Raw genomic sequence first — 25,827 nt, forward strand, 5'->3', positions numbered from 1 at the left:
TCTGCAGAGAGAGACCTGGGAGTCCTGGTTGATAATAAACCTAACATGAGCCACCAACGTGCCCTCATGGCCATGAAGGCCAATGGCATCCTGGGGTGCATCAAGAAGAGCGTAGCCAGCAGGTCAAGGGAGGTTCTGTTCCTCCTCCACTCTGTCCTGGTGAGGCTTCATCTGGAGTCCTGTGTCCAGTTCTGGGCTCCCCAGCTCAAGAGGGACAGGGAACTTCTGGAGAAAGTACAGCACAGGGCCACCAAGATGATCAGGGGACTGGAGCATCTTATGAGGAAAGGCTGCAGGATTTGGAGATCTGGGGCTGTTCAGCCTGGAGGAGACTGAGGGGGGACCTCATTAATACCTACAAGTATTTGAAAAGTGCATGTCAGGGGGACAGGGCAACAGTTTTCTCTGTAGTGTCCTGTGACAGGACTAGGGGTAATGAATAGAAGTTGGAACACAAGAAGTTCCACTTAAAGAAAAACTTTTTTACTGTGAGGGCGAGGGAGCACAGGCTGCCCAGGGAGCATATGGAGTCTTCTCTGGAGATTTTCAAAACCCACCTGGATGTGTTCCTGTGTGACCTGATCTAGGTGGACCTGCTTTAGTAGGGGTGTTGGACTGGATGATCTTTAGAGGTCACTTCCAAGTCCTACCATTCTGTTTGAAAGACGTAACTACAGTTTTTTTACAAAGAACTTGGACATTAGAGCCTGAGAAAGAATAAGCTGATACATGTCAAATTTTACCCCAGAGACCTAGAGAGTGGTTTTCTGGGATTTGAACTACAGTGAATATTTGCACTGACAGCTCTAAAGCTGTGACTTTTGATGGATTGTCTCTGCTCAATACTACATATTTATTAGCAGAACAGGAAAAGTTGGTGGAAAACACTCACATCTTCAAACTCAATGATATTCTCATATGAAATTAAATTATATATTCAAATGAAATTATCGCGTACATATCAAGCAAAGTTTCAGTTAATATTCAAGTAGTAGATGGACTGAGTTGGCTGTGTTTGTGTTTGGCTTGTGAAAGTCACAGATTTTTTATTTTAAGAAACTGATTGATAGACATAACATGAAAGTGTACTTCTGTTTAGTTACCTTGGTAAGAAAGGTAGAGAATGGGAGAAGATTGCTGGAGCAACTTATAACTCTTGTTGAATAAGTAATTTATAAAATTAAAAGTTGTCCAAGCTCTAAGAGTCATCAGGGACAGAAAGAAGTGCATAAGCTGTCACAACTGTTACAGAAAGCATTACCTCATTAATTCTTTTCTGAAATTCTTCTATTTTTAATTTTCTTTGTGCTACTACTTCATTCAGTATATCATGCTGAGATTTGATATTTACCAGTTCACTTTCCAGTTTTGATTTTTCCTGGGTAAAAATAATGGAAAAAAGATCATATTTATTCTTAAAAACACAAGCAAGTTTCTAGAAATTGAGAGACAGCTCTACTCCAGATTAACTGTATTTTTCTGATAGGTATTTTCTTCTCAAATGCCACTTACCCACTATTATTACCAATTTACATGCAAGGTTTACAGTTTTAATAAGCAGAAAAGCAAATTATGTACAAATCATTTAAAGTGCATATTGACTTACAGATTTCTGAAGGTTGTTAAATGATAAACTAAACTTGCTAGAAATTGAATTTTAAAATTTAAAACAGAAAAAGCCTTATGTGAGTTGCTTTGTAATTTCAAATACAAATGTATTAATTCCTCAGTCATAACTGCTGTATGTAAAACTTAACCTGAATTGAAAAAACAAAACATGCAAGGAGGTAGCATTTACTTTGCCAGTGACTGCAGCTTAGGTAAAAAAAATAGAATTGTTAAATATGAAAATGATAAAGGCTTAGTACTATACCACGTAGAGATTAGCAAGAGTTTTCTTTTTAATAAGCTCTAATTCAGTCTGTGAATATTTAAGACGTATCTGAGTCCCATGGCACTGAGTGCGCAACTGCTTCAAGTCAGGCTCCTTACGTTTGATCTTCATTAAGTCCTAGAAAAGTATTATGATGGCAGACAAAGCATTTTAAACAAAAGGGAAATTATTTGTAAGTTAGTCATTTTTCAGATTTATGCACTAACATAAAGCTAGCTTCACTGACATAGGCCTCATTCAAGGTAAACGCTGATTGCACTGTTCATATTCAATAGTCATTTTGTAACAGATTCATTTCTCTAAAGGGAGCAGGTACAGAGTATGTCTCTAAAGACAGCATAGACAAATGCCTATGGTTCTGTTCTATCCCTCTTCCAAAGTAACAAAAAGTTTGACAAATCGTTTCGCACCCACAGGTTTTGGTCCACGCAAATATTTCCATGCTGACCGAATTTATTACCTTTTTCACTAAAAGTCTTCAGGTACTTTCAACAGTTCTTTTTCCTTGAAGGAACTTGTATCAACATTGTCTGGGTTCTCCACATCTGTGATATGTGAATCAACACACTAACTAAGGGCAGAGACCCACAGCTAATTATTATTAACTAGAAGAGGATAAACAGCTGCTATGTTCTGTCTGCATCTTCTGTAAGTTTGAAAATCGCCTCTTTAGAAAATCATCGTCCCGCAGCTGAATTAAATTACATACTTTTACTCCTTTATGCCTTTTGCAGTGAAGTGCTTTTTAAAAGACTTACCTTTAATTCATTAACGAAGCTATCTCTTTTTTCTTTCATCTTACTTATTTCTTTTTCATCCCAAGATCTAGCTTTAACTCTTAAATCACTTGATCCTCCAGAAATCACTCCAGATTTCAAAAACAAAGTTCCATCAAGAGACACTGTCTAGAAGAAAAAAAATAAAATTAAAATCAAATACATTTGAACATGAAGCAGCAAAAATCTCTCATGAACTAGTGCACCAAGATATGGTAGTTAAACAAGCAACACATTTTAATTGGACTCCAGTTTTTTTTTCCTGTTCTAAACTTGCTAATGTGAGATACACGAAGCCACAAAAAAAGTCTGTTGTCTCTTGGTACTAGGCACATTTTGGTATTATTCCAACTGATCAGAAAAGGAAATTAAATTCTATGATGTCCTTGAATTTAGGAAATTTAAATGAGACATTTGTGTGTACACTGGCAAGTGTATTGTGTATACAACTTAGAAGGTTATGTCTGGCTTGGTAGAGCAAACCAAGAAATGTGACAGTGGAGTAAAGGAAAACAACTTATTTGTTAACAGAAAATGTACATTTTCCTGTGTGACCTATTCTAGACGGTCCTGCTCTGGAAAGAGGTTGGACTAGATGACCTTTTGAGGTCCCTTCCAACCCTTAACATTCTGTGATTCTCTGATTTCAGTAAAGAGCATGAGTGTTTGTGACATAATTTAATTCCCAGTAAACACGATTTCACATTCACCTTCAACTTAAAGCTGTTCTAATTGAGATTTTTACAAGCCTTACTGAATGCATAAAAGAGCTTTACAGACTGTCTACAGCAATAGAAGTGTGGATAAAAAGAAAGAGCTGCAGGAAGCAACAGAGAAGCTTCCAGTCCTCAGCACAGTCTACAACTACAACCAAGAGATCCTGACATATTTTAAATAACTTTTGAAAGCATTTTTTCACAGCAAATCTAACAAGATAAAGTTTGTGATTTGAAATGAGTCTCAAGAACAGTTTTGTCCCTCCTTCCTCTTCCTTCTTTTCATCATGAGCATTAACTTGCCTCCCTTTTCCAGGAAATCACTTAAACATACAGAGAAAAATGTACTCATATGAAATATCTGAGGGTTTATTTATGTGGGAATAGACCAGACAGAGTAGTACCATTCCGTGTTTATCTAAAATACTTTGTGAATGTTTACAGAAGAATTATTTAAATGGCCTCAAATACATAACTGCAATGAAAAAGACATGCAACAAACTTCAGCTTCTTACTTTCAACCTCACAGGTCCTTTAAACGCTATTTCTTTTGCTTCTGCAACTGTTTCACAGACCAAGCCATTCTCACTCACAAACTGAATCACTTTTTTCAGTGGAGCATAAGGAGTGTGTATAACATCCACCAACATTTTAGCTCCTTTTATCTCTCTCAACTTTTCATTGATTGGTTGAACCTGTAAAAACAAATAAGTGGTGTTTAGAACCTCTGTGGTAATAGCAAAGTGGGTATAGAAGAGTGGCTGGAAAGCTGTCAGGCAGAGAGGGACCTGGCAGTGTAGAGCAACAGCCGTCTGAACAGAAGTCAGCAGTGTGCCCCGATGGCCAAGAAGGCCAATGGCATCCTGACCTGTATCAGGAGTAGTGTGGCCAGCAGGACCAGGGAAGTGATTATTTCCCTGTTCTCAGTGTTGGTGAGGCCACACCTTGAATACCGTGCTCATTTGGAGCCCCTCACTACAAGAAGGACATTGAGAGGTGCTGGAGCATGTCCAGAGACAGGCAACAAAGCTGGCCATGGGTCCGGAGCACAATCTTATGAGGAGAAGCTGAGGGACCTGGGCTTGTTTAGTCTGGAGGAGGCTGAGAGGAGACAGGATCCCTCTCTAAAGCTACCTGAAAGGAGGTTGTAGTGAGGTGGGGGCTGGTTTCTTCTCCCAAGTAATGAATGACAGAAGAAAAGGGGCTCAAGTTGCACCAGAGGAGGTTTAGATTGGACATTAGGAGAAACCTTTTCTTGTTAGGGTTGTTAGACACTGGAATGGGCTGCCCAGGAAGATGGTGGAGTCATCATTCCTAGAGATATTTAAAAGATGTATAAAGGAGTTGCTGAGGGACATGGGTTAGTGATGGGCTTGACAGTGTTAGGTTAGTGGTTAGACTTGATGATCTTAAAGGTCTTTTCAGACCAAAATAGTTCTATGGAAGTATGTCAAAATCTGAGTGGTCTAGGGATAGGTTGTACAGAATGGGGGTCTCAGTCACTGTAAGACTTGAAACAGATCTGGTTTTCATGTACTGTATATACAATAGTCCTTAAATCTGTACAACCTATTTCACTCCACATGAAATGAAAGTCACTAATGCATGCAGCATGAGAAATAAACAAGGTGAGCTAAAGATCAGTGTGTAGTTGCAGGGCTACAATCCTCTTGGGATCAGGGAGATGTGAGGGCATGGCTTCCACAAGTGGGGTGTTGCAGGTTTATGGGCCTTTTAGGAAGGACAGCCTAGGAAGACAAGGAGATGGAGTTGCCCTGTATGTGAGAACAGCTAGAATGCATGCAATTCTGTTCGGGAAGGATGATGAGCCAACTGAGAGCTCATGGGTAAGGGCTGAAGAGAGAACAAGTAAAATTAACATTGTAGTGGGTGTCTGCTACAGGCTCTCTGACCAGGAAAAACAAGTGGATAAGGCCTTTTACAGAGAACTAAAAGCAGCATCACATTCACAGGCCCTGGTCTTCATGGGAGACTTGAATCACCCCAATATTCGCTACTCTTCCTCACTCAAGTGAGAGTGAAGCCAATGAAGAGAGGTGCTCTGCTCAATCTCATACTCATCCCCGAGGAGAGGCTTGCTGGGGATGGGAAGGTCAAAGGCAGCCCAGTCTGCAGTGAGCATGAGATTGGAGAGTTCAGGATACTGAGAAGAGGGAGCAAGGCAAAAGGCAAGTTCAGAACCCTGGACTTGAGGAGAACAGACTTTGGCCTCTTCAAACATCTGCTCAGCAGAGCGGCATAGGATAAGGCCCCAGAGTTGAAAAAGGGCCCACGAATACTGGCTAATGCAAGCACCATTTCCTCCAGCCTTAGCAAACATCCCAGGAAGTCAGGCAAAAATGCCAAGACACCTGCATGGATAAACAAGGTGCTCCTGGCAAAACTCAAACACAAAACAAAGTACACAGAGACGGACATAGGGACAGGTAACCTGAAAAGAATACAGAGGCATAGCTCAAGCATGCAGATATGGAGTTAGGAAAGTCAAAGCCCAGCTAGAATTAATTCTGGCAAGGGATGTCAAAGACATGGCTTCTGTAAGGTGCCAAAATGAAGAGTACCAAAAATGTGGGTCTGCTTCTGAGTAAGGCAAGGAACCTGGTGACACAGGATATAGAAGAGACTGAAGTACTTAACTCCTTCTTCATCTCAGTCTTTACTAGTAAGACTAGCCACCAGAAATGTCAGGTTTGAGACCAGAGGGGAAGCCTGGAACAAGGAAAATGTACCCTTAATGGAAGTTAAGGTCAGGGAATGTTTAAGCAAATGTGACATACTGATGTGATGCAACCACCAGTACTGAAAGGAGATAGTTGATGGCATTGCAAGGCCACTCTCATAATCTTTGAATGATCATGGCAACTGAAAGGTGTCTAAGGACTGAAGAAAAACAAGTGTCACTTCTGTGTTAAAAAAAGGTCAAGAAAGAGGACTCATGGCACTACAGGACAGTCAGCCCCACCTTGATCTCTTGGGATCTACTTGGAAAAGTGGTGGCACAACTAATCCTAGATACCTTTTCCAGGCACATGAAAAACAAGAAAGTCTTAAAGGAGTAGTCAGCATGGATTCACCAAGTTGATCATGCTTGACCAATCTGACAATCTTCTACAACAAAATGATGAGGAGACACCAGTAGGTATTGTCTACTTAGACTGGAGTAAGTCATTTGATGTTGTTTCCAACAAGACACTCATAGAGAAGCTGACGAAATAGGGGCTGGATGAACAGATGGCAAGATGAATTGAAAAGTCTCTGGACAGGCCCAAAATGGGGTGGTCGATGGCACCCCATCCACCAACTGAAGTTAGTCCAGTTGAAGGCCAGTAGATAGCCATGTCAATACTGGGAACGATTCTGTTTAACATCTTTATTAATTATCTGGATGATGGAGGAGAATGTACCCTCAGTAAGTTTGCTGAGGACACAAAACTGTGAGAAACTTCTGACATGCTGGATGGTCATGCTGCCACTCAGATGGACCTCAGTAGACTGGAGTAATGGGCTGACAGGAACCTCATGAAGTTCCCCTTGTATGTGTCTTGCCTTAACACTTCAGTCTATTTTAATTAAGCTTAAATGAGCCAATAGCAAGATTTACTAGAGTATTAACTTGATGATGACAGGAAAAAGAGAAATGTACTTACATCAAGGTAATCCAAAGCAAGAAAAGTTTCAGGTTCAGCTCGTTCTTGTTTTAGGAACTGAATGCAGTCTTTTGCTGTTTTTTCAGTGGTAACAACAATAGCAGTCATGTATCTGCTGAATACCTTGGTAACAGCAATCTGGTATTTTTTGTGAATAGGCTGACACAGGTCAAGCAGTCTTCCAAACTTAAGATAAAAATATAGAGAAGTATTAATAGATGTCAAATAATATTTGTTTTATATTATAATAATAATGTTTTATTTTTACTTTAGATACCAAATAATATTTCTTCATACAAGATACCCTTAACAATGGCTGTATATCAGAAACTGTAGCAGTCAACAGTCCAAATTGCAAAGTATGTCTGAACATTATAACCTGTGAATTCTTGCAAGAACTATTTTTCTGCTTGTTGACATAGAGCTAGTGGTCTCCTCTTGCCTATCTAGTTTTATTCTTATCAAATGTAAACACATGAGAACAGGAAGACAAGTGGTAAGAGTTCTATGTGGCATTATCTCATGAATTATATAATTGAGATAATTTACAGTAGATCAAATCACGGCCTACTATGATCTATTTTCCTACCCTTCTCTTGACAAATGTTTTCCTTTTTCTGAAAAACAGTAGAAGCATGGATAACGCCCAACATTTCAAAGGTATTTAATTTCCTGGTTTTCTCACACAGTGTCATCTACTTGGTTGTTTCTATCTGCAGCTCAGATTTGTGACATTTCAGATGTGCAAAACTACACAGCATATCTATATAGTTTCAGACACAGGGATTTAAGTCCAGATGGAATGCTGGATTTCTGTGAAAACAAATATTGACAGCCCAACTGAATCTATAACAACAACAATCTTGACAATTTAAACTACCAATGTAGGAATGCCATTTTGAAAATTAAATTGTAAAAAATCTAATGAGCTGCAAAATTCGCTTTGATCAGACAAATCCATCAAAATGCACACACCACTCATGCAGTGGAATTACATTACTGCTATTTCAGTACCTGGAATGTTCACCAACTGTTACAAAAATGTTTTAACAGGAGCTTTAAGATGCACATCAGAACTAAATATTTAGAAGCAGTATGACATTTTTGCCCAGGAAATCCAGGAAACCTACACCAATATTTCCTCCAGTTCTACTTTGAGTACTTAGAGGACCAGAAGATGACATATGTCATGACCAGTTCCATCCCAAGATTTTAATTTAGATTGCATTAAGTCATCTGGAATTTGCACTCCATAGTGTTAAGAGCAGCTCAGAAGAAACTCTGTTGCCTCACATACTGGTTCTGGGAAAACTGGGAAAACTTTTCAGGAACAAAGGTAACTGAAACAGATATCATTGACTTTCTGTAACAGGATAATTTATGTAACCAAATTGACTTATCTGGTTTTTATTTGATAGAAACTACCACATCTGTAAGTATTCTTAAATTTGCAGCTGCTGAAGGAAAATGACAGAGAACAGACTGAACACCAGTTCTCTCCTAAGTCAGCAAGGTATCACCAGTCTGATCCAGTTCTTTCAAACAGGGATACAACACAGAGTGAGCAAAAAGATATATACCAAACATGTTTTTGATGTTTTGGAATATCTTGTTAACATGGATAAAAAAACTCTGAAGAACAGCTGAAAAGCAAATGTTTTAATCTCCTGAGAAAATAACAAGATCAGATACTTGCCAGTCTCTGAAGAGGTTTTGCAAAAAGCTAAGAAGCAAAGAACAATTTAAAACATTTTATTTTTTATGTTCTTATGGCAGCACTAGGAAGCAAGGATGGGCCACATTCTAAACATAAAAAGCTTGTACACCTCAACTGACTGTCAAAAAGGATTGACTATGCTGAGAAATACTCAGAGAACAACTATTCAATTGATTAGACTTATTAAAAAGTTTTTATTTGGAATGGCTTCTAATGTTGGAGTAAATGTTTTTAAGTGTCAACAAAAACATGTAAATATAACTCATAAAATAATTAACATCTGCTGATAATTCAGAAGTAATTCACAAAACAATTAATGGCATTACTGATGAGTAATTTAAGTAATTTGGTAACTTATGAGCAAAAGACAGATCATTTCGTAACATAAAAATCTCATGTGCCTAAGCAAAGTTGTCCTTTAGAAGAGGCATTTTTTCTGGAATAAATGGTTTTACAGCTAACCTTCCCATTCACTTGTTCACAACAAATAAGTAAAAAATGTTTGAGGACAAAAGACAACATAGCCAAAAATAAAAAAGAATAAACATAATTAAATCACACGAGACCAAAATTATTCTTTTAGCAGCTATCTATTTCTGGAAGCTAAAAAAATGACAGTATATGCTGCTATTCTTTCAATATTATTATTTCACTAAGTACACTCAAGCCAGCATGAAGTTTAAAAGAGTATTTAACTGCTCAATTTCCTCTAGCTGCTTACTCAGTCTAAGGCAGAGCTGTTGAATCTTATTTCCAAACCCAGGCATTTAATCATAGAATCATAACAGTTGGAAAAGACCTTTGATCATCAAGTCCAACCACTATATAATTTGAATAATTTAAATGAAGCCATTCAATTACCACAGAATCTGGATATAGTCTTTTCAGACTTTCCAGGATTTCTGCTCTCATTTGCTGACGCTTTCCTTCATGGTAATCAATTCTGGCATTCTGCAGTTCAACAATTAATTTGTTCAATTCTTCATTCACTTCAGCCATTCGTACTGTTGTATTTTCAATTTCCTTAGTTAGTGCTTCCTCTTGCTGTTTTTTCTCTGCTAACAATTCACTTTGAACGGAAGCAAAAATAGTAAAGGAATTTACTGTTTTATACAAGATTTCACCTTATAAAACTCAAGTCATCCTATCATCACAGACTATGAAAAATATTAAAGGTTTTAAGTAGCTATAAGAAGCTACTTCTTATACAAGTTCCATTCTATACTATAAGCTAGTTTTGAGGTTTCAAAATTGAGTTCCAGTGAGTTTTTGCCTGTGTAACACTCAACCATATTGTTTTCTCCTCCAGCAACAAAAGATCTGATATTATAAAAGTAAGGACAGAATTCTCATGCAAAACTATTACCCACTTTACTAACCAAAATCACAAAGGCTCTACCACAGTCTACTACAACTACTTAATGAAAATAAACTTGTATCACACTAAACACAACAGGTCTGCTGCTCTCTGTCCATGACAGAACTTTGTTCACTACACAGACAGCATTAATCATAGAATCATAGAATCATTTAATGGTAGGGCTGAAATGGACCTTTAGAGATCATCTGGTCCAACTCCCCTGCTCAAGCAGGTCCACCTAGATCAGGTCACATAGGAACGTGTCCAGGTGGGTCTTAAAGACCTCCAAGGAAGGAGACTCCACAACCTCCCTGGGCAGCCTGTGCCAGGGCTCCCTCACCCTCACAGTGAAACAGTTTTTTCTTATATTTAAATGGAACTTTTTGTGTTCCAGCTTCATCCCATTACCCCTTATCCTGTCACTAGATACAATAGCAAAAAAAAGGGATGTCCCAATCTCCTGACATCCACTATTTATATACTTATAAATATGAGATCCCTCCTCAGTCTCCTCTTTTATAGACTAAACAGCCCCAGTTCCTGCAGTCGTTCCTCCTATGAAAGATGTTCCAGTTCCCTGATCTTCTTGGTGGCCCTGTGCTGGGCTCTCTCCAGAAGTTCTCTGTCCCTCTTGAGCTGGGGAGCCCAGAACTGGACACAGGATTCTAGATGAGGCCTCACCAGGGCAGAGTAGAGGGGGAGAAGAACCTCCCTTGACCTGCTGGCCACACTCTTCTTGATGCATCCCAGGATGCCATTGGACTTCTTGGCCATGAGGACACATTACTGGCTCATGGTTAGTTTACTGTCAACCAGCACTCCTAGGTCTCTCTCTACAGAGCTGCTCTCCAGCAGGTCAATCCACAGCCTGTACTGGTGCATGGGGTTGTTCCTTCTCAGATGCAAGACTCTGCACTTGCCTTTGTTGAACCTCATGAGGTTCCTTTCTACCCAACTGTCAAGCTGGTTGAGATCCCACGGAATGGCGGCACAGCCTTCTGGGGAATCGGCCAGTCCTCTCAGTTTGGTGTCATCAGTCAACCTGCTGAGGGTACACCCTGTCCCCTCATACGGGTTGTTGATGAAGATGTTGAACAAAACTGGCCCAGAACCGATCCCTGTGGAACTCCACTGGCCAGAGGCATCCAACTCAATTCTGTGTCATTGATCACCACCCTCTGGGCTCTGTCATTCAGACAGCTCTCAATCCACCTCACTGTCCACTCATCCAAGCCACACTGACTGAGCTTTCTGATGAGACAGTGTCAAAAGCCTTGGTGAAGTCAAGATAGATGACATCTGCTGCTCTCCCCTCATCTAGTCAGCCAGCCATGCACTCATAGAAGGCTATCGGGTTGGTCAAACAGGATTTCCCCTTGGTGAATCCATGTTGACTTCCCCTGATAACCATCTTTTCCTTCATATATTTAGTGATGACATTCATTAAGCCAAAGCACACATTCGAGATACATAGGAAAAGGTAGTTTGGGGAAAAAAAGAATCTGTGGAGATTACCTGCTCTGGCCTGCACAGAACACCGGCTAATGACAAAGTTAGTTCCAGTTGCTCAGTGAAGGGCTTATATATATTTTACTTCACAAAGTAAAAATCAGGTAGAAGACAGACTTAGCAAACAAGAACAAGAACAAGTTGTTCTTCTAATACACAAGATAACATGCTTTCTAGAGCAGTGTGACTCTAGAACAGCAGAACTGCCTTGTTCTCTTGCATAGAATTTTAACAGTAGTAGACCCATAGCCTATCTGTAGTGAAGTATTTTGCACACTTAAAATAACTTAGAAGCAATTATAAAACTGATTTCAAAGAAAATATGGATGAGTCATCATACTTCCCACTCTATTCTGACACCTAAAGTAACTAAAATAGTAATTAGGATTAGTAAGAATTGTATTTTTTGTTAAAATTTTAAAGAATGGAAAAGGATTAAAAACAATTAGAAACCTACTGTATAAATTTGAAAAAACATAATACAAAGATATCCAATTAGCTTTTAATTTTTTTAAACATACGTGCACATCTTGACATATTCTTCCATCTTCTCTATTCTTTTTTTATGCTCTTCTATCTGCTCCACAGTCTGTTTCATGTTTTCCTATGCAATCAAAAATAGCATCTGTCAAAAACAAACTAGTGGGAAATGACAGTTTTATAGAAATATGTAAAGTTCTTAATTCAGAACAAGTACAGAGACAGATCTTTTCTTCCTTGTTGATATTTCATGCAGAAGTAATAGTATCTCTTTTTCAAGAGCAGATGCCAAAATGCACCATGAATAATAAAGTAAAATTATTTTTATCAACACCATCACTGAATTTTTCATGTTTGGATACAGTTCAGAGAAAGGCACACAGAATCCTGACACCATTAAATAAAACAACTTAAAATATACTGTTAATAAATTAAAGGTGGTAAAATAAAGTTGTTTTTCTTGGCCTGAGATCATTAGAAGCTTTTTCCTAAGAAGGACACATGAAGAAAATGACATAGAAGATGACACAAAACTATTGTACTAAAAATCAAGCCAACGATGAGATAAATATTTTCAATTACAGAATCACAGAATCTCAAGGGCTGGAAAGGACCTCAAAAGATCATCTAGTCCAACCTCCCTGCCAGTGTTCATTCCCCAACCTGTATTGGTACATGGGGTTATTCTTTTCCAGATGCAAGACTCTACACCTGCCCTTGTTGAATATCATTAAATTTCTCCCTGCTCAACCCTCCAGCCTGTCCAGGTCTCATTGAATGGCAGCACAGCCTTCTGGTGTGTCAGCCACTCTTCTCAGTTTAGTATCCTCAGCAAATTTGCTGACCAGTGCTCTCTGTTCTCTCATCAAGATCATTAATAAATATATTGAACAGTACTGGTCCCAGCACAAACCCATGAGGGATTCTGCTAGACACAGATCTCCAACTAGACCATGCCCTATTGATCACAACTCTCTGCCTTCTTTTTTTCAACCAGTTTACTACCCACATTTTCTCAGTTTTGCTGCGAGGATGCATTGGGAGATGGTGCCAAGTGCTTTACTAAAATCAAGATAAATCACATCCACTGCACTACCATGATCTATCCACCTGGCTACATCTTCATGAAAGGCTATCATGTTGGTCAAACATGACTTCCCTTTGGCAAACCATGTTGGCTGCTTCTAATGACCCTCCTGTCCTTTCAATGCCTGGAGACAGCACCCAGGAAAAGTTGTTCCGTCACCTTTCCAGGGACGGAGGTGAGGCTGACCAGTCTGTAGTTATGCAGCTCCTCCTCCTTGCCCTTTTTGAAGACTGGAGTGACATTTGCTTTCCTCCGGTCCTCAGGCACCTCTCCTGTTCTCCATGACTTACTAAAGATCATGGAGAGAGGTCTAGCAATTACTCAAATAGAACAGAATCATAGAATTGTTTTGGTTTGAAAAGGCCTTTAAGATTACCAAGTCCAACCACTAACCTAACACTGTCAAGCCCACCATTAAATCATGTCCCACAGCACCTCATTTACACATATTTTAAATATATCCAGGGATGGTGACTTCACCACTCCCCTGGACAGCCCATGTCAGTGTCTAACAACCCTTTCAGCAAAAAAGTTCTTCCTAGTATTCACTTCCCTGGTGCAACTTGAGGCTATTTCCTCTTGTCCTGTCACTCATCACTTGGGAGAAGAGACCAACCCCCACCTCACTACAGGTAGTTGTAAAGAATGATGATGTCTCCTCTCAGCCTCCTCCAGACTAAACAACCCCAGCTCCCTCAGCTTCTCCTCATAAGATTTGTGACTCTAACTAGATTCTTTGTCTGTCTCTGGACATGCTCCAGCACCTCAACGTCCTTCTTGCACTGAGAGGCCCAGAACTGAACACAGTTTTCAAGGGGTAGCCTCACCAGTACCGAGTACAAGGGGGCAACCACTTCCTTGGTCCTGCTGGCCACACTATTTCTGATACAATCCAGGATGCCACTGGCTTTCTTGGTCACTGGGGCACACTGCTGGCTTATGTTCAGCTGGCTATCAATTAACACACTTCTCTGCCTGGCAGCTTTCCAGCCACTGATGCCTGCAGCATAGCCTGGGGTTGTTGTAACCCAAGTGCAGGACCTGGCACTTGGCCTTATTGAACCTCATACAATTGGCCTTGGCCAGGTCCCTCTGAAGAGCCTTCCTGCTGTCAAGTAGATCTACACACCTACCCAGCTTTGTGTCATCAGCAAACTTAGTGAGAGTCCACTGTATCACCTCATACGGATCATTGATTAAGATATTAAACAGATTAAGCTCCAACACTGAACCCTGGAGAACATCACTGATGTGATGGGTTTGTGTGGAGCTGCTTTTGCATAGGCAGACCATTTTTCAAACACCATCATGCTGCCTCCAGGATTACCTGTCATGCCTGCTTTTGCCCCTTTCCCCCTTCAAATCTAGTTTTAAGCTCTCACAATGAGCCTCATTAACTCTTGTCATGGGCTTATAGAATCATAGAATCATTACAGTTGTAAAAGATCATTGAGTACAACCACTAACCTAACATAGCCAAGCACATCATTAAAATAAGCCATATCCCTCAGCATCTCATCTATGCGTTTTTTAAATATCTAGGGATGGTGACTCCACCACTTTTCTGGGCAGCCCATTCCACTGATTAACAATGCTCTTGGTGAAAAAGTTCTTCCTAATCTCCAATCTAAACCTCCCTTGTCACAACTTGAGGTAATTTCCTCTTTTTCTATCATTCATTACCGGAGAGAATATATTGACCTCCACCACACAAATTCTTTTTCAGATAGCTGTAGAGAGTGATCATGTCTCCTCTCAGCCTCCTCTTCTCCAAAATAAACAACCCCAGTTCCCTCAGCTTCACCTCAAAGACTTATTCAACATACCTTACACCAGCTTTGTTGCCCGTCTCTGGACACACTCCAGCACTTTAGTGTCCTTCTTGTAGTGAGGGGCCCAGAACTGAACACAGTATTTGACGTGTGGCCTCACCAGCACCAAATGTTTTATGAATTCTCAAGTGTTCCTTATTTCAACAGTAAAATGGGAGTTGCAGTGTTTTAAAAGTGCGAGCATATTTATTTCACTCCTAGATAGCTAACTAGGTTTGCCAGTTTATTTTACTTCAAAAAGAAAAAGCAGTATTGTGTCAAGAGGAAATGGATGTGCAAGCATTAACTTTGATACCATGGCAAGGACAACTTTACATCCTCACAGATATAAAATATATAATGTAGACTTTTCCACACAGGCAAGTTTATATGTACAAGAATGAGGTGTTAGGAACTCAAGAGCTGGTAAAGTCTCCTCTGATGGATTTTTAAGTTTTCTGAAAGTAAGAGACTCTTCTACAAACCCTGAATCCATAACTAAATAGTGAAGAAATGCAAGTTGCCTCTCTAACTTTCTAGTAGGTGGCAAAACAGCAAGTTTACTATAGCTTGAAAAGAAAGCAAAAAAAAAACCCCAAAATACCTATTAGGGTAAGGTTTGCAATAAAAAGTCAATCATCAGCCATGCTTCTTGTCATGGAAACATGGAATTTTTTAGGACAGAAAAGACTTTTATGATCATTTACTCTAACTGTTAACCTAGCACTGTCACATCCACCACTAAACCATATCCCTAAGTGCCACATCTATTTGTCTTTTGATTAGTACTGCCGGGAATGGTGACTCAACCACTTCCCTTGGCAGCTTGTTCTAATGCTCGGCAACTCTCTCAGTGAAGAATTTTTTTCTAATATCCAATCTAAACAGCCCCTGGCACAACTTGAGGCTGTTTCCTCTTGTCCTATTACTTCTAACCTAGAAGAGACTAACATCCATCTCTCCACAGGCTTCTCTCAGGTAGCTGTAGAGAGTGATCATCTCTCCCCTCAGCCTCCTCTTCTCCAGTCTAAACTGTCCCAGCTCCCTCAGCTGTTCTTCATAAGTCTTGTTCTCCAGACCCTTCACCAGCTCTGCTGCTCTTCGTTGTTGTGAGGGGCTGAACACCTAACACAATTTTTGAGGTGCAGTCTCACCAGTGCCAAGTACAGGGGAATAATCACTTCCCTGGTCCTACTGGCCATGCTATTTCTGATACAAGTTAGGATGCTAGTTTCTACTTCTATCAGAAGCATTGTGCAAAGTTGAACAATGAGTTGGGACATAATTTTTCTAAAAGCACATATTTAGCATGGTGACCAAGTCATAGAGAAAAAAGTGGGTATTTTATTGCTATATGTCTCAATCTGTAATAATAGAAACTAGAAACAAAATTACAGCAGTGATCTGAATTCACACCAAACGCCCTGCCTCTGAAATGCAATAGAACAGTGGACACTGGGAAGACTTTTCCAATTATAACACACTTATACACACAATCGACCTTTAAAACACCTCAGCAAAAAGGCAGCTGTGATTAAAGTAAACCTCTGAAAGGTGCAAGTATCATACAGATACACATCAGTAGTAGGATATCTCAGAAAAACTACATTTAGAAAATCAGGAATGGACTTCAGTTAAACATATGTTCAGAGTAACTGTAAAATATTAGAGTCAAAGCTTTCAAAACCAAACCTTCAGTGTGCGCCCACACAACCATTCCCTGCACAAATTTAGAAACCTGTTGCAATACCAAAACTAAACTAATACTTGTATCTCCTTTGCTCAGGCTTTGTTTATGCCAAAGCATTTACACATTTCTATAGGCATTTATATCAGAGAGAAATAGAAAAACATTTTTCTCCTTAAAACATAATATCAGCTTGATACCTCAATTTCTTTTTTCTTCCTCCAATTAAGTTTCAGTCTTTCTTCATCTGCTCTTTCCTCCCAATGAAGTTTTTCTAGCTGCTGGGTTAGTGTAGCTCCTTTCTTTCTTGCTATGTCCTTTAGTTCTTTGTAACGCTTCAACTGGAAAAATAACAAAAAGAAAATCACTCCACTGAAAGTGGAAAGACTCATGATGTTACAGACTCAATTAGTAATTTCCTATTTTATCCTAATTAAGACAATGAAAACCACCCAATTCTCCAGAAGACCTTTCTGTCTACTAATTCCACTAAAATAAATAATATTTTATTAGAGAAAAATTCAATCCAAAGCTTACACTTAATAGTTCTGGCCTACAGTCTTGCTTTAGACTTCTAATGACTCTCATTTTTCAGGAAAGTTTATAACATTTACAGCACTTCACAGTCAATCTTAAGGTTAACAACTTTTGCACAGCTCAAAACTAGTGTAAGTTTTGGTATTTATAATTACATCATTCTCATGTCATAAAATATATTTTTTTAAGGTAAACATAAACATTTTAAACAATCTTGGTCAGTTATGACTAACTGACCAAATGCTTCTTAAGTGTAGAGCAGGAAAATTCACAAACTAAGAAAAATCCTGTAGGTTCTCAATTTATCTGTAGTTACTTTAAAGAGACAGCAGAGAAAAGAAGCTAGCAGTTTTAAAAGTGTTTCTAGCCATATGGTTGCAAAAACAACTTCTTCAGAAATGTGAATTTATGGTAAAATGATGCCATCTTTTCCTTCTAAAACAACCTAAAATACCTCCTAAGTGAGCTACCTCAGATTCTGACCCAAAGTACATGGTAAGTATACGACCAATTCTTGTTTGCATTTCTGTCATTGTATTGTTTTTTTTCTTTATTGAAGTCATATTTACATACCTCAGCTGCCAAAAATTACCCTGCCACCCTGAGACCCTACTGGATGTTTTCTATCCTATCTTCTAATGATGTAAAACCAAAGACAGCAATCTAACCATGAATTACATATAACTATAATCCTAATGGAAAGATGACAACCCTTTGGAAGTTTCCATCAAACTCTTCTCAACTTCTTGTTCACTGAAAGTTCACTGCTTCCTCTAGGAAGACATCTTCTTACATGGTTTGGAAGATGTACTTCACATCCTAGAAGATATGCTTACTATTTCCAGTCTCACAATAGTGTACTTCTAAATTCCTATGCAAGGGAGATTTACTTCCTAGAAGTGTTTCACATTGGGAACTTCTGTGAGATCTGACTTTCCTCTGAGAAAGGAGACAGCCCACTCTCTCAAGAGGCTGCATCATCATTTATCTTCATCTAGTAAAACAGCCTCTAAACAAAAGTTACAATTTTGGTTTTGTTTGAGCTCAACAGCAAAAAAGATCATCAAAATTACAGGTTATTTGGGAAAAAAACAGTTTCTCTGTCATCAGTGGGAGTTTTTGGACTTCACTAGAAAGTGGTACTTTTTTGCCTCTCAATTCACCTGACTTTCTTCCAGCTCAATATCTGCTGCTCTTTGCAATATCTCCTCTTCAGCTTTCTTCTCAAATGCCTTCCATGCCTTCTCAATATCATTCAATTCTATCTCCAGTTCTTTTATGTTTTGCTTTTCCTTATCACAGGATTTCTCCTTGTTCCATAGAGATTTTTTAGATATTTCAACTTTCTTGATTTGGTAGGAAGTGTTTTCCTTTGCTTTTATATAGAGAGGTCTCTGCTGAACCAGTGATGCTTCCAGAGTACTAAAAAAAAAAGAAAAAAGAGAAATTACATGAAAAAACCCAACCTCAAAAAAAAAAAAAAAAAAAAAGACTCAACCAAGTAACAACAAAAAAACACATCCAAAACAACAATCTCACACAAAGAAAGAAAAAAGAAAAATGACAACCTCTTTCCCAACACACACTCAAATAATCAGTTGTCAACCGCAAGGTTCTGGGTGATTTTTTTTTTTAATATCTACTGAAAACACAGATTTTAAAACTGAGGGATAACCTAAAACATTTTATAGCAAACAAGCATTTATATAATGAAATTACTGATAACCTAGGCATGGTGGTGGAGGTGACATCGATTTCTGGATATTACTTTAGTAAACTGCTGCAAACTGACATCCATAGCATTGGGATATCACCCAGCTGTTTCAACAGGAAATTCACACACGCCAAGTAATTTCCAGTACAGATTATGCTTCAACTCAACTACCAGAGAATCTGTTTGGAAAACCTACTTAATTTCTTTTTCCATGTGCTGTTGGTCTCTGTTTAGTGCACCAAACGCTTTTTTCTTGTCTCTAAATGCATCTTCTGCTGCAGAAAGGGACTCTTTCTTGATACGAGCCTCCATATTCTTTTCATCCAAACTTATTTTCAGGAAGTCAATGTTTTTTTCACTGTGATAAAGCTGGAAAAGCTTCAGCTGTATCTTTTCTTCATCCAGGTCCTCGAGAAGAATCTGGTAACGCTCTGCCTACCAGCATTAAAATTTTATTTATGGTTTATAAAAAGGATTTTTAATCATTAGCAGTCTAATTTCAAATAAGAAGTGATGTAAGATGATGTACAAATAGCTGTAATTGCAGTAACGTACACTAATTGTAAAACTCAAACATGTAAGTCAATACTGAAATTAATTCTAGTGGCAAACATATACCTTCATTTATTTAGATTTGATGATATGTATTCCTCTATCCTTTAAATTATTATATACAGATTATATCTATAATTTAAGTATTTAATGTATTTAAGTTCCCAAAAGATGTAAAATCTGTGATCTTAACATGGAAAAAGGGAATAACTTTAACTTACTTCCCCTTTCTGTATCATAGCCTGTTTGCGTGCATCTGCAATGATTTTTTTCTTGTTATAATGTATCTGTGCATTCATTTCTGCTTGCTGCATTTTTTTCTTTTTTTCTTCATATTCTTCAGCATATTCCCATGAATTACTGATTTGTTCAAAGAGCTGAGTTCTCTCCTCTGGCTTTGTCATTGAAATTGATTCTACTGCTCCCTAAAACAAAATTGGAAAAAAAAGAATTCGGTACTGTAGATCATTATGCTGTCTAATGAATTTCTTTAAGAGCATACGGTACAGATATATAACCAGATATATTTATGGTTAACAGAATTGGATGGAAACACTTTTAGATTTAAACCCAAGGAAAGCTTTAATAGCAAAAGGAGTAAAACCTAAGCACCCCACCTGATTAAATGACATCACTTTTAGAATGTCAGATATGGACTATGAAAAACACTTTCAATCTAAATGAACCTGAACAAATCAGTGAGCAGTATGAGAATGACAATCATCTTAGGCTCCTTAAAGGAATTTTCCATTAAAAATAAACTAACCCACTCCCCAGCATTTCAAAAGCAAAACAGACTAATGTACCGGAAGACTACGTAACTCCCACAGTTTTTGTCCATAGATGCTCAAATCTTCACTGATCTGAAGTGTAGGAAATAACTTTTGTAGTTTTGCAATTTGTAAGGAGGCAGTTTAGATGGCATCAGAGCTACTTGAAAGAGATAGCATCCACTTGTCACAAAGAGGGAAAAGGATCCTGTGAGGCGAGTTAGCGCAGCTTATTGAGAGAGCTTAAAACTAGATTTGAAGGGGGAAAGGGACAAAAGTAGGCGTGACAAAGATAAGCCTGGGGGCAGCCTGGGGGGATGGTCTGCTGCCAATGTCCTTTAGTCTACCACATAGGCAGAGGCAGGAGACAGTGAAGCCCACAGCAGCAATGATGCAAGAATTTATATATTGGAGGCACAGGAACCCCTGAAAATGGCAACATAGGGAACAGGACGTTTCCTCTCCAAAAAGTGACTGGATTGGTAAGCCATCTGAAGGCACCTGCATGGGCAACACACAGGAGGAGACAGAAGCCCTTGTGCACCCAGGGAAGTGTGACATGGTCACTATTAGGGAAACATGGTGGGATGAGTCACGTAACCAGAGTGTTGCTGCACTGGATGGCTACAGACTCTTCAGAGATATTGGCAAGGGAGGAGAGCCAGCGAGGTAGCCCTCTGTTAAGGAGTGTCTCAGCTGTTTAGAGGTCAGTGATGGTGATGATATGGTCATATGTTTATGGGTAAGAATCAAGGGGAAGAAAAACAAGGATGAGGTTATGGTAGGAATCTGTTATAGACCACTCAAGCAGGATGACGAGTTAGATGAAATGTTCTATAGGCATCTGGGAAAAATCTGGAGATTGCTAGCCCTTGTTCTCATGAGGGACTTGAAACTTAGCAGATGTCTGCTGGAAATACAACACAGCAGAAAGGAAACAGACCAGGAGGTTCCTGGGGTGTGTGGAAGAAAACTTCTTCACACAGCTGGTGAGGGAGATAACGAGAGGAGGCACCTTGCTGAACCTGGTGTTTGTGAAAAGAGGAGCATTTCTGGGAGACATGATGGTTGGAGGCTGTCTTGGGCATAGCGATCATGACCCGTTTAGTGAATCAGGGAAAGCTCGTGGTTGTTTACCTGGATTTTAGTAAAGCTTTCAAAAAAGTGTCCCACAGCACCCTCCTGGAGAAAATGGCTGCCCATGGCCTGCCTTGGTGTACTCTTCATTGGGTGGAAAACTGGCTGGATGATTGGGCCCTGAGAGCTGTAGTGAATGGAGTTAAATCCAGTTGACGGCCAGTCACCAGTGATGTTCCCCAGGGATCAGTGTTGGGGCCTGTTCTATTTAACACCTTTATCAGTGATCTGGATGAGGGGCTTGAGTGCACCCTCAGTAAGTCAGCAGATGACACGAAGCTGGGCAGGTGTGTACATCTGTTTGAGGCTCTTCAGAGGGACCTGGACAGGCTGGAGTGATGGGCAGAAGCCAATTATATGAGGTTCAAGAAGGCCAAGTGCCAGGTCCTGAACTTGGGCCACAATAACCCCAGGCAACACTACAGGATGTGTGACGGGAAAGCTGTCAGGCAGAAGAGGACCCAGGGGTTTGGATTGACAGGTGGCTGAACATGAGCCAGCACTATGCCCAGGTAGCCAAGAAGGCCAATGGCCTTCTGGCCTGTATCAGCACTACTGTGACCAGCAGGACCAGGAAAGTGATTATTTCCCTGTACTTGGTGCTCGTGAGGTCATATCTCAAATACTGTGTTCATTTTAGGCCCCTCACTACAAGGACATTGAGGTGCTGGAGTGTGTCCAGAGATGGATAACAAAGCTGTTACCCCTTATTTATTCAGAAGGAGGCTTAGGGAAGACCTTATCACTCTCTACAACTACTTGAAAGATTGTAGTGAGGTGGGGCTCAGTCTCTTCTCAAGTCATGAATTATAAGAGAAGAGGAAATGGGCTCAAGTTGTGGCAGGGAAGGTGTAGATTGGACACTTCTGAAGATTTTTCAGCACTGGCACAGGATGCCCAGGGTGGTGGTGGTGGAGTCAGCATCCTTGGAGATATTTAAAAGATGCATAGAAGAGGTGCTGAGGGATATGTTTTAGTGATGGGCTTGACAGTGTTAGGTCAGTGGCTGGATTTGATGATCTTGAAGGTCTTTTCCAACCAAAATGATTCTATGCTTCTATAATTTTTATTCTGTTTATGGTGTGGGAAAATGACCTCATCATAGAAATTATTACCACAATAAGAAACTATAGAGCTTCTATAAAAGGGAAAAAACAATTCTTCCTTGGGAATTTTCCTCGGTAATTGTAAGGAAGACAATCCTGTGCAATATATTCATCGTAAGTACATGGCATTTCAGACCTATATTGTTAAATACTTGTGAACCAGGAACCCAGTAGGATTTTCAATCCCTCAGTCTTGACAAAAATTATATATATCTTCACATATCTTAAATAACAGAATTGTTTTAAGAAGAAATTATCTTTTCCTATTTATAAGACTCCTAGAATTTAATAAGCTAAATGTTTACAGAGACCCACATTTTCTTAAATACTCTGAATAGTGCAAGTACTCATTTTCTTCTCTACTTTCTTTCTGACTAGAGCACTTGTGTATACAAAAATTCCATTATTTCCACTTTTGCAGTCTCAGGAAAAAAAAACATATTTACTTGAAATTAGTTAAGAGTCTCTTCTTTTCTGACAAATAAATAACTGTGTACTCCTATGAAATAATCTCAGAAGCTTTTGTTTTCTTTACAAATACTTTAAATGCTCACCTGAAAAATAAGACAATTTCTAGCTTTAACAAGTATGCCTACTTTTTCAAGCTCAGATATATAAGTAGATCGGCTGACAGATCTATCATTGAAAAGAAATTCAGAACATCTACCTAAAGGAGAAAAGAAAAAAACAAACTGTAAAATAGCTACAACACAAATTCTATAGGAAAAGTACTAAACTAGCACAACAGTTTAACTGAGCAATTTCCTCAAAGAATAAAATAAATTTCAATTGTTCCCTTAGTAATTTCAATAATTTATCATTTTCTAAATGAAAATTCTAGTTGCCTCTTTCCAAAAGCTATTGACAAATGCTCAAGTGCTCATGCCTGCAGCAAGCTCTCAGACCCCATTTTATGAAGCAAATAACATAGAGTAATCACTTTTAATGTTTTAAATTAGCCCTAGTATGGTTTTTCAATTATAACACTTGGCTATCAAAATGCTACTGAGGAATGTAAGACATATTGCAATACTCATGGGCTTAATTTTAACATTTGGCTCTCAAAATGCTACTATAAGACTCAGAAGTGAAATACCTAAGGGCTTAATCCACTCAAATACAAAAGAATATTAGGCAACTGAAATTCAAAGTTGAATATTCTTGGCCTCCATTTTTTATACACCAGACAACAGAAAGTACATACCACATAATCTGCTACCTACCACGGATAACTCTTGAAAATGTTTTTTCTTTCCCATCTTCTTCACAGTAGACTAGCTTCACACTAGCTGTAGAAGACACTGGTTTTCCAACATGTGCTCCATGAATAAGTTCTTGAACATTTTTAACTCGCAAATTAGCTATCTTTTCGCATATCGCAAAACTAATGGCATCCATTATGTTAGATTTTCCTTTAAAAAAACAACAACTGAAAAAATTACTTTGACATGGCAGAAATTAAGGAAGGCATGTGATTAACAATTGCAAACAACAAAAAATGCATCCATAAATGGAAAAGTATTTATTAATTCTATTTCTAATTCTCTGTTTAAGGAAAAAATAGAAATAAATTTCTAAGATGTAACACATTGGTAGTAGTCTGTAAAAAAAATCATCACTGATTTGTTATTTATGCAGCTTTGTTGACAATTTTTTCTTATGTGGGCATCTCTAGTGGCCATTACTCAAACTGAAACATCAAACTACCCTTACTTGGTAGTTTTATTTAATGTGGTCTGCGATTTTTGATGCATAAATGCTCTTCATAGAATCATAGAATGGTAGCGGTTGGAAGGGACCTTTAGAGAGCAACTAGTCCAACCCTCCTGCGGAAGCAGGTCTCCCTTGCATAACTAGAACTTTTCAACTAGAACTCCAGTGTTCTGAAGAACACAAGCATTTCCCAGATTCGTTCACCACAGCAACAAAGTTCTCTGATTGTGCTCCTTAGAAAAAATTCTCTTACTTGAATCCCCTTTCTGTTTTTCCCCTTTAGTCTTGAGCATTTCTGTTGACAGCTTAATTATTTCCTATGTTTAACCTTGCTACCTTGGCAATATTTTTTACTATTCTCAAACTACCACAAAAGGAAGATTATGAAGTGGAAAACAGATAAATAAAACCCCTCCATTTAGATATTACACAATATTCACACCTGGTAAAAGTACCTGGTAGAAGCATCCATAGTTTTGAGACTTTCCAATATGAAATAATAGGGATAGGATTATAAAGAGTACTATAATAATCCTAAATAAATTACTTACATTCACATATCTCATGTAAATTAAGTGAAGAACTATCAGGAACTTAGTATCTAAATAATAAACTAAATCATAGGGAAACTATGACCAAATGCTAAGTCCATCCTTCTGGCTTTGTTAGGATAATTCTCACCTCTGATCATACAGTTATCACACAGGAGATACAACCCCATTTGTTGGATGGAGCTTTCAGGAAAAGTGAATAAAATTCTAAAAGTTCTAGCACTCACAGGATAACAATATGGAGTCACATCTACAAACTGTCCTTCAATGCCTCTCTCACAGAGGCATTTACGCATACGGCAAAGGCTACAGACTCCAAGAAGTAGCTTTTTACTGCTGCAGTTTATAACTCTAGAGTATTAAAGTAAAACCTATTTTTGCATGACATTAGTAAGCTGAGCTATGAACTGAAATGCTGTCCACCTTTGTCCTTCCATGCTGGAAAAATCTACACTTTCAGTTCAAGAAATCAATGGCAGATCAGGAACCTCCAGAACTTTGTTTGTGCTGTCCCCTGCCTCAACAAGTACATATGAAAGATTTTAACAGGCCCACAAGTCTTTATTTCCCCTCCACCAAGCCCTGCAACTCTACTCTTCAACAGGCAAGCTACCACTGTTCTCCATCCCCTCAGTGCAGATACGCTGGCCATATTCTGGGCCAGCATCTGCACTGCCACTGGTTTCTGCCTATTAGGTCTATGGTGTTCACAGAAAAGGCTTGTCAAAGACCCCAAACCCAAAACCTCTGTTCCAATAGCTAGAAAAGCAGGACCACCATCTGCCCACGTACATAGGCCCTCTCCTCCCGTCTCTAATCTCCCCCTCTCGAAGCTGCTACCTGATCCATTGGGCCCGACGATGCAGTTGAACTTGAGGAAGGGGCCGATAACCCATTCCCCCCGCCAGGACTTGAAATCCTTCAACACTAACTGCTTCAGGTAACCCATCCCTCAGCAGTGAGCAAGGAGGCGCTGAGGCCCTTAGTTTGTGAGTTCCTGAAGCTCCCACCCCTCACACAGGCTTCAATAACTCAACGAGTA

The 25,827-nt window shown here is 39.1% G+C and overlaps 1 protein-coding gene across 1 annotated transcript in view; it reads right to left on the reverse strand.

The window, feature by feature from the left end:
- The window catches only part of SMC1B (structural maintenance of chromosomes 1B), a 42,424-nt gene extending 16,690 nt beyond the window's left edge, over positions 1–25,734 (reverse strand). Inside the window, exons 1-14 of the mRNA XM_062009584.1 lie at positions 25,626–25,734; positions 23,745–23,933; positions 23,076–23,188; positions 19,730–19,933; positions 19,153–19,391; positions 18,406–18,664; positions 16,906–17,046; positions 12,162–12,244; positions 9,633–9,840; positions 7,055–7,240; positions 3,902–4,081; positions 2,653–2,799; positions 1,874–2,011; positions 1,262–1,378 (exon numbers count right to left, since the gene is read on the reverse strand). Of these exons, the coding sequence (XP_061865568.1) occupies positions 1,262–1,378; positions 1,874–2,011; positions 2,653–2,799; positions 3,902–4,081; positions 7,055–7,240; positions 9,633–9,840; positions 12,162–12,244; positions 16,906–17,046; positions 18,406–18,664; positions 19,153–19,391; positions 19,730–19,933; positions 23,076–23,188; positions 23,745–23,933; positions 25,626–25,734 (2,313 nt within the window). The remainder of the gene's footprint in view (positions 1–1,261; positions 1,379–1,873; positions 2,012–2,652; positions 2,800–3,901; positions 4,082–7,054; positions 7,241–9,632; positions 9,841–12,161; positions 12,245–16,905; positions 17,047–18,405; positions 18,665–19,152; positions 19,392–19,729; positions 19,934–23,075; positions 23,189–23,744; positions 23,934–25,625) is intronic.
- Positions 25,735–25,827: the final 93 nt, after the last annotated feature.

Source organism: Colius striatus, chromosome 1, assembly GCF_028858725.1.
Source record: "Colius striatus isolate bColStr4 chromosome 1, bColStr4.1.hap1, whole genome shotgun sequence".
Lineage (NCBI taxonomy): Eukaryota > Metazoa > Chordata > Aves > Coliiformes > Coliidae > Colius > Colius striatus.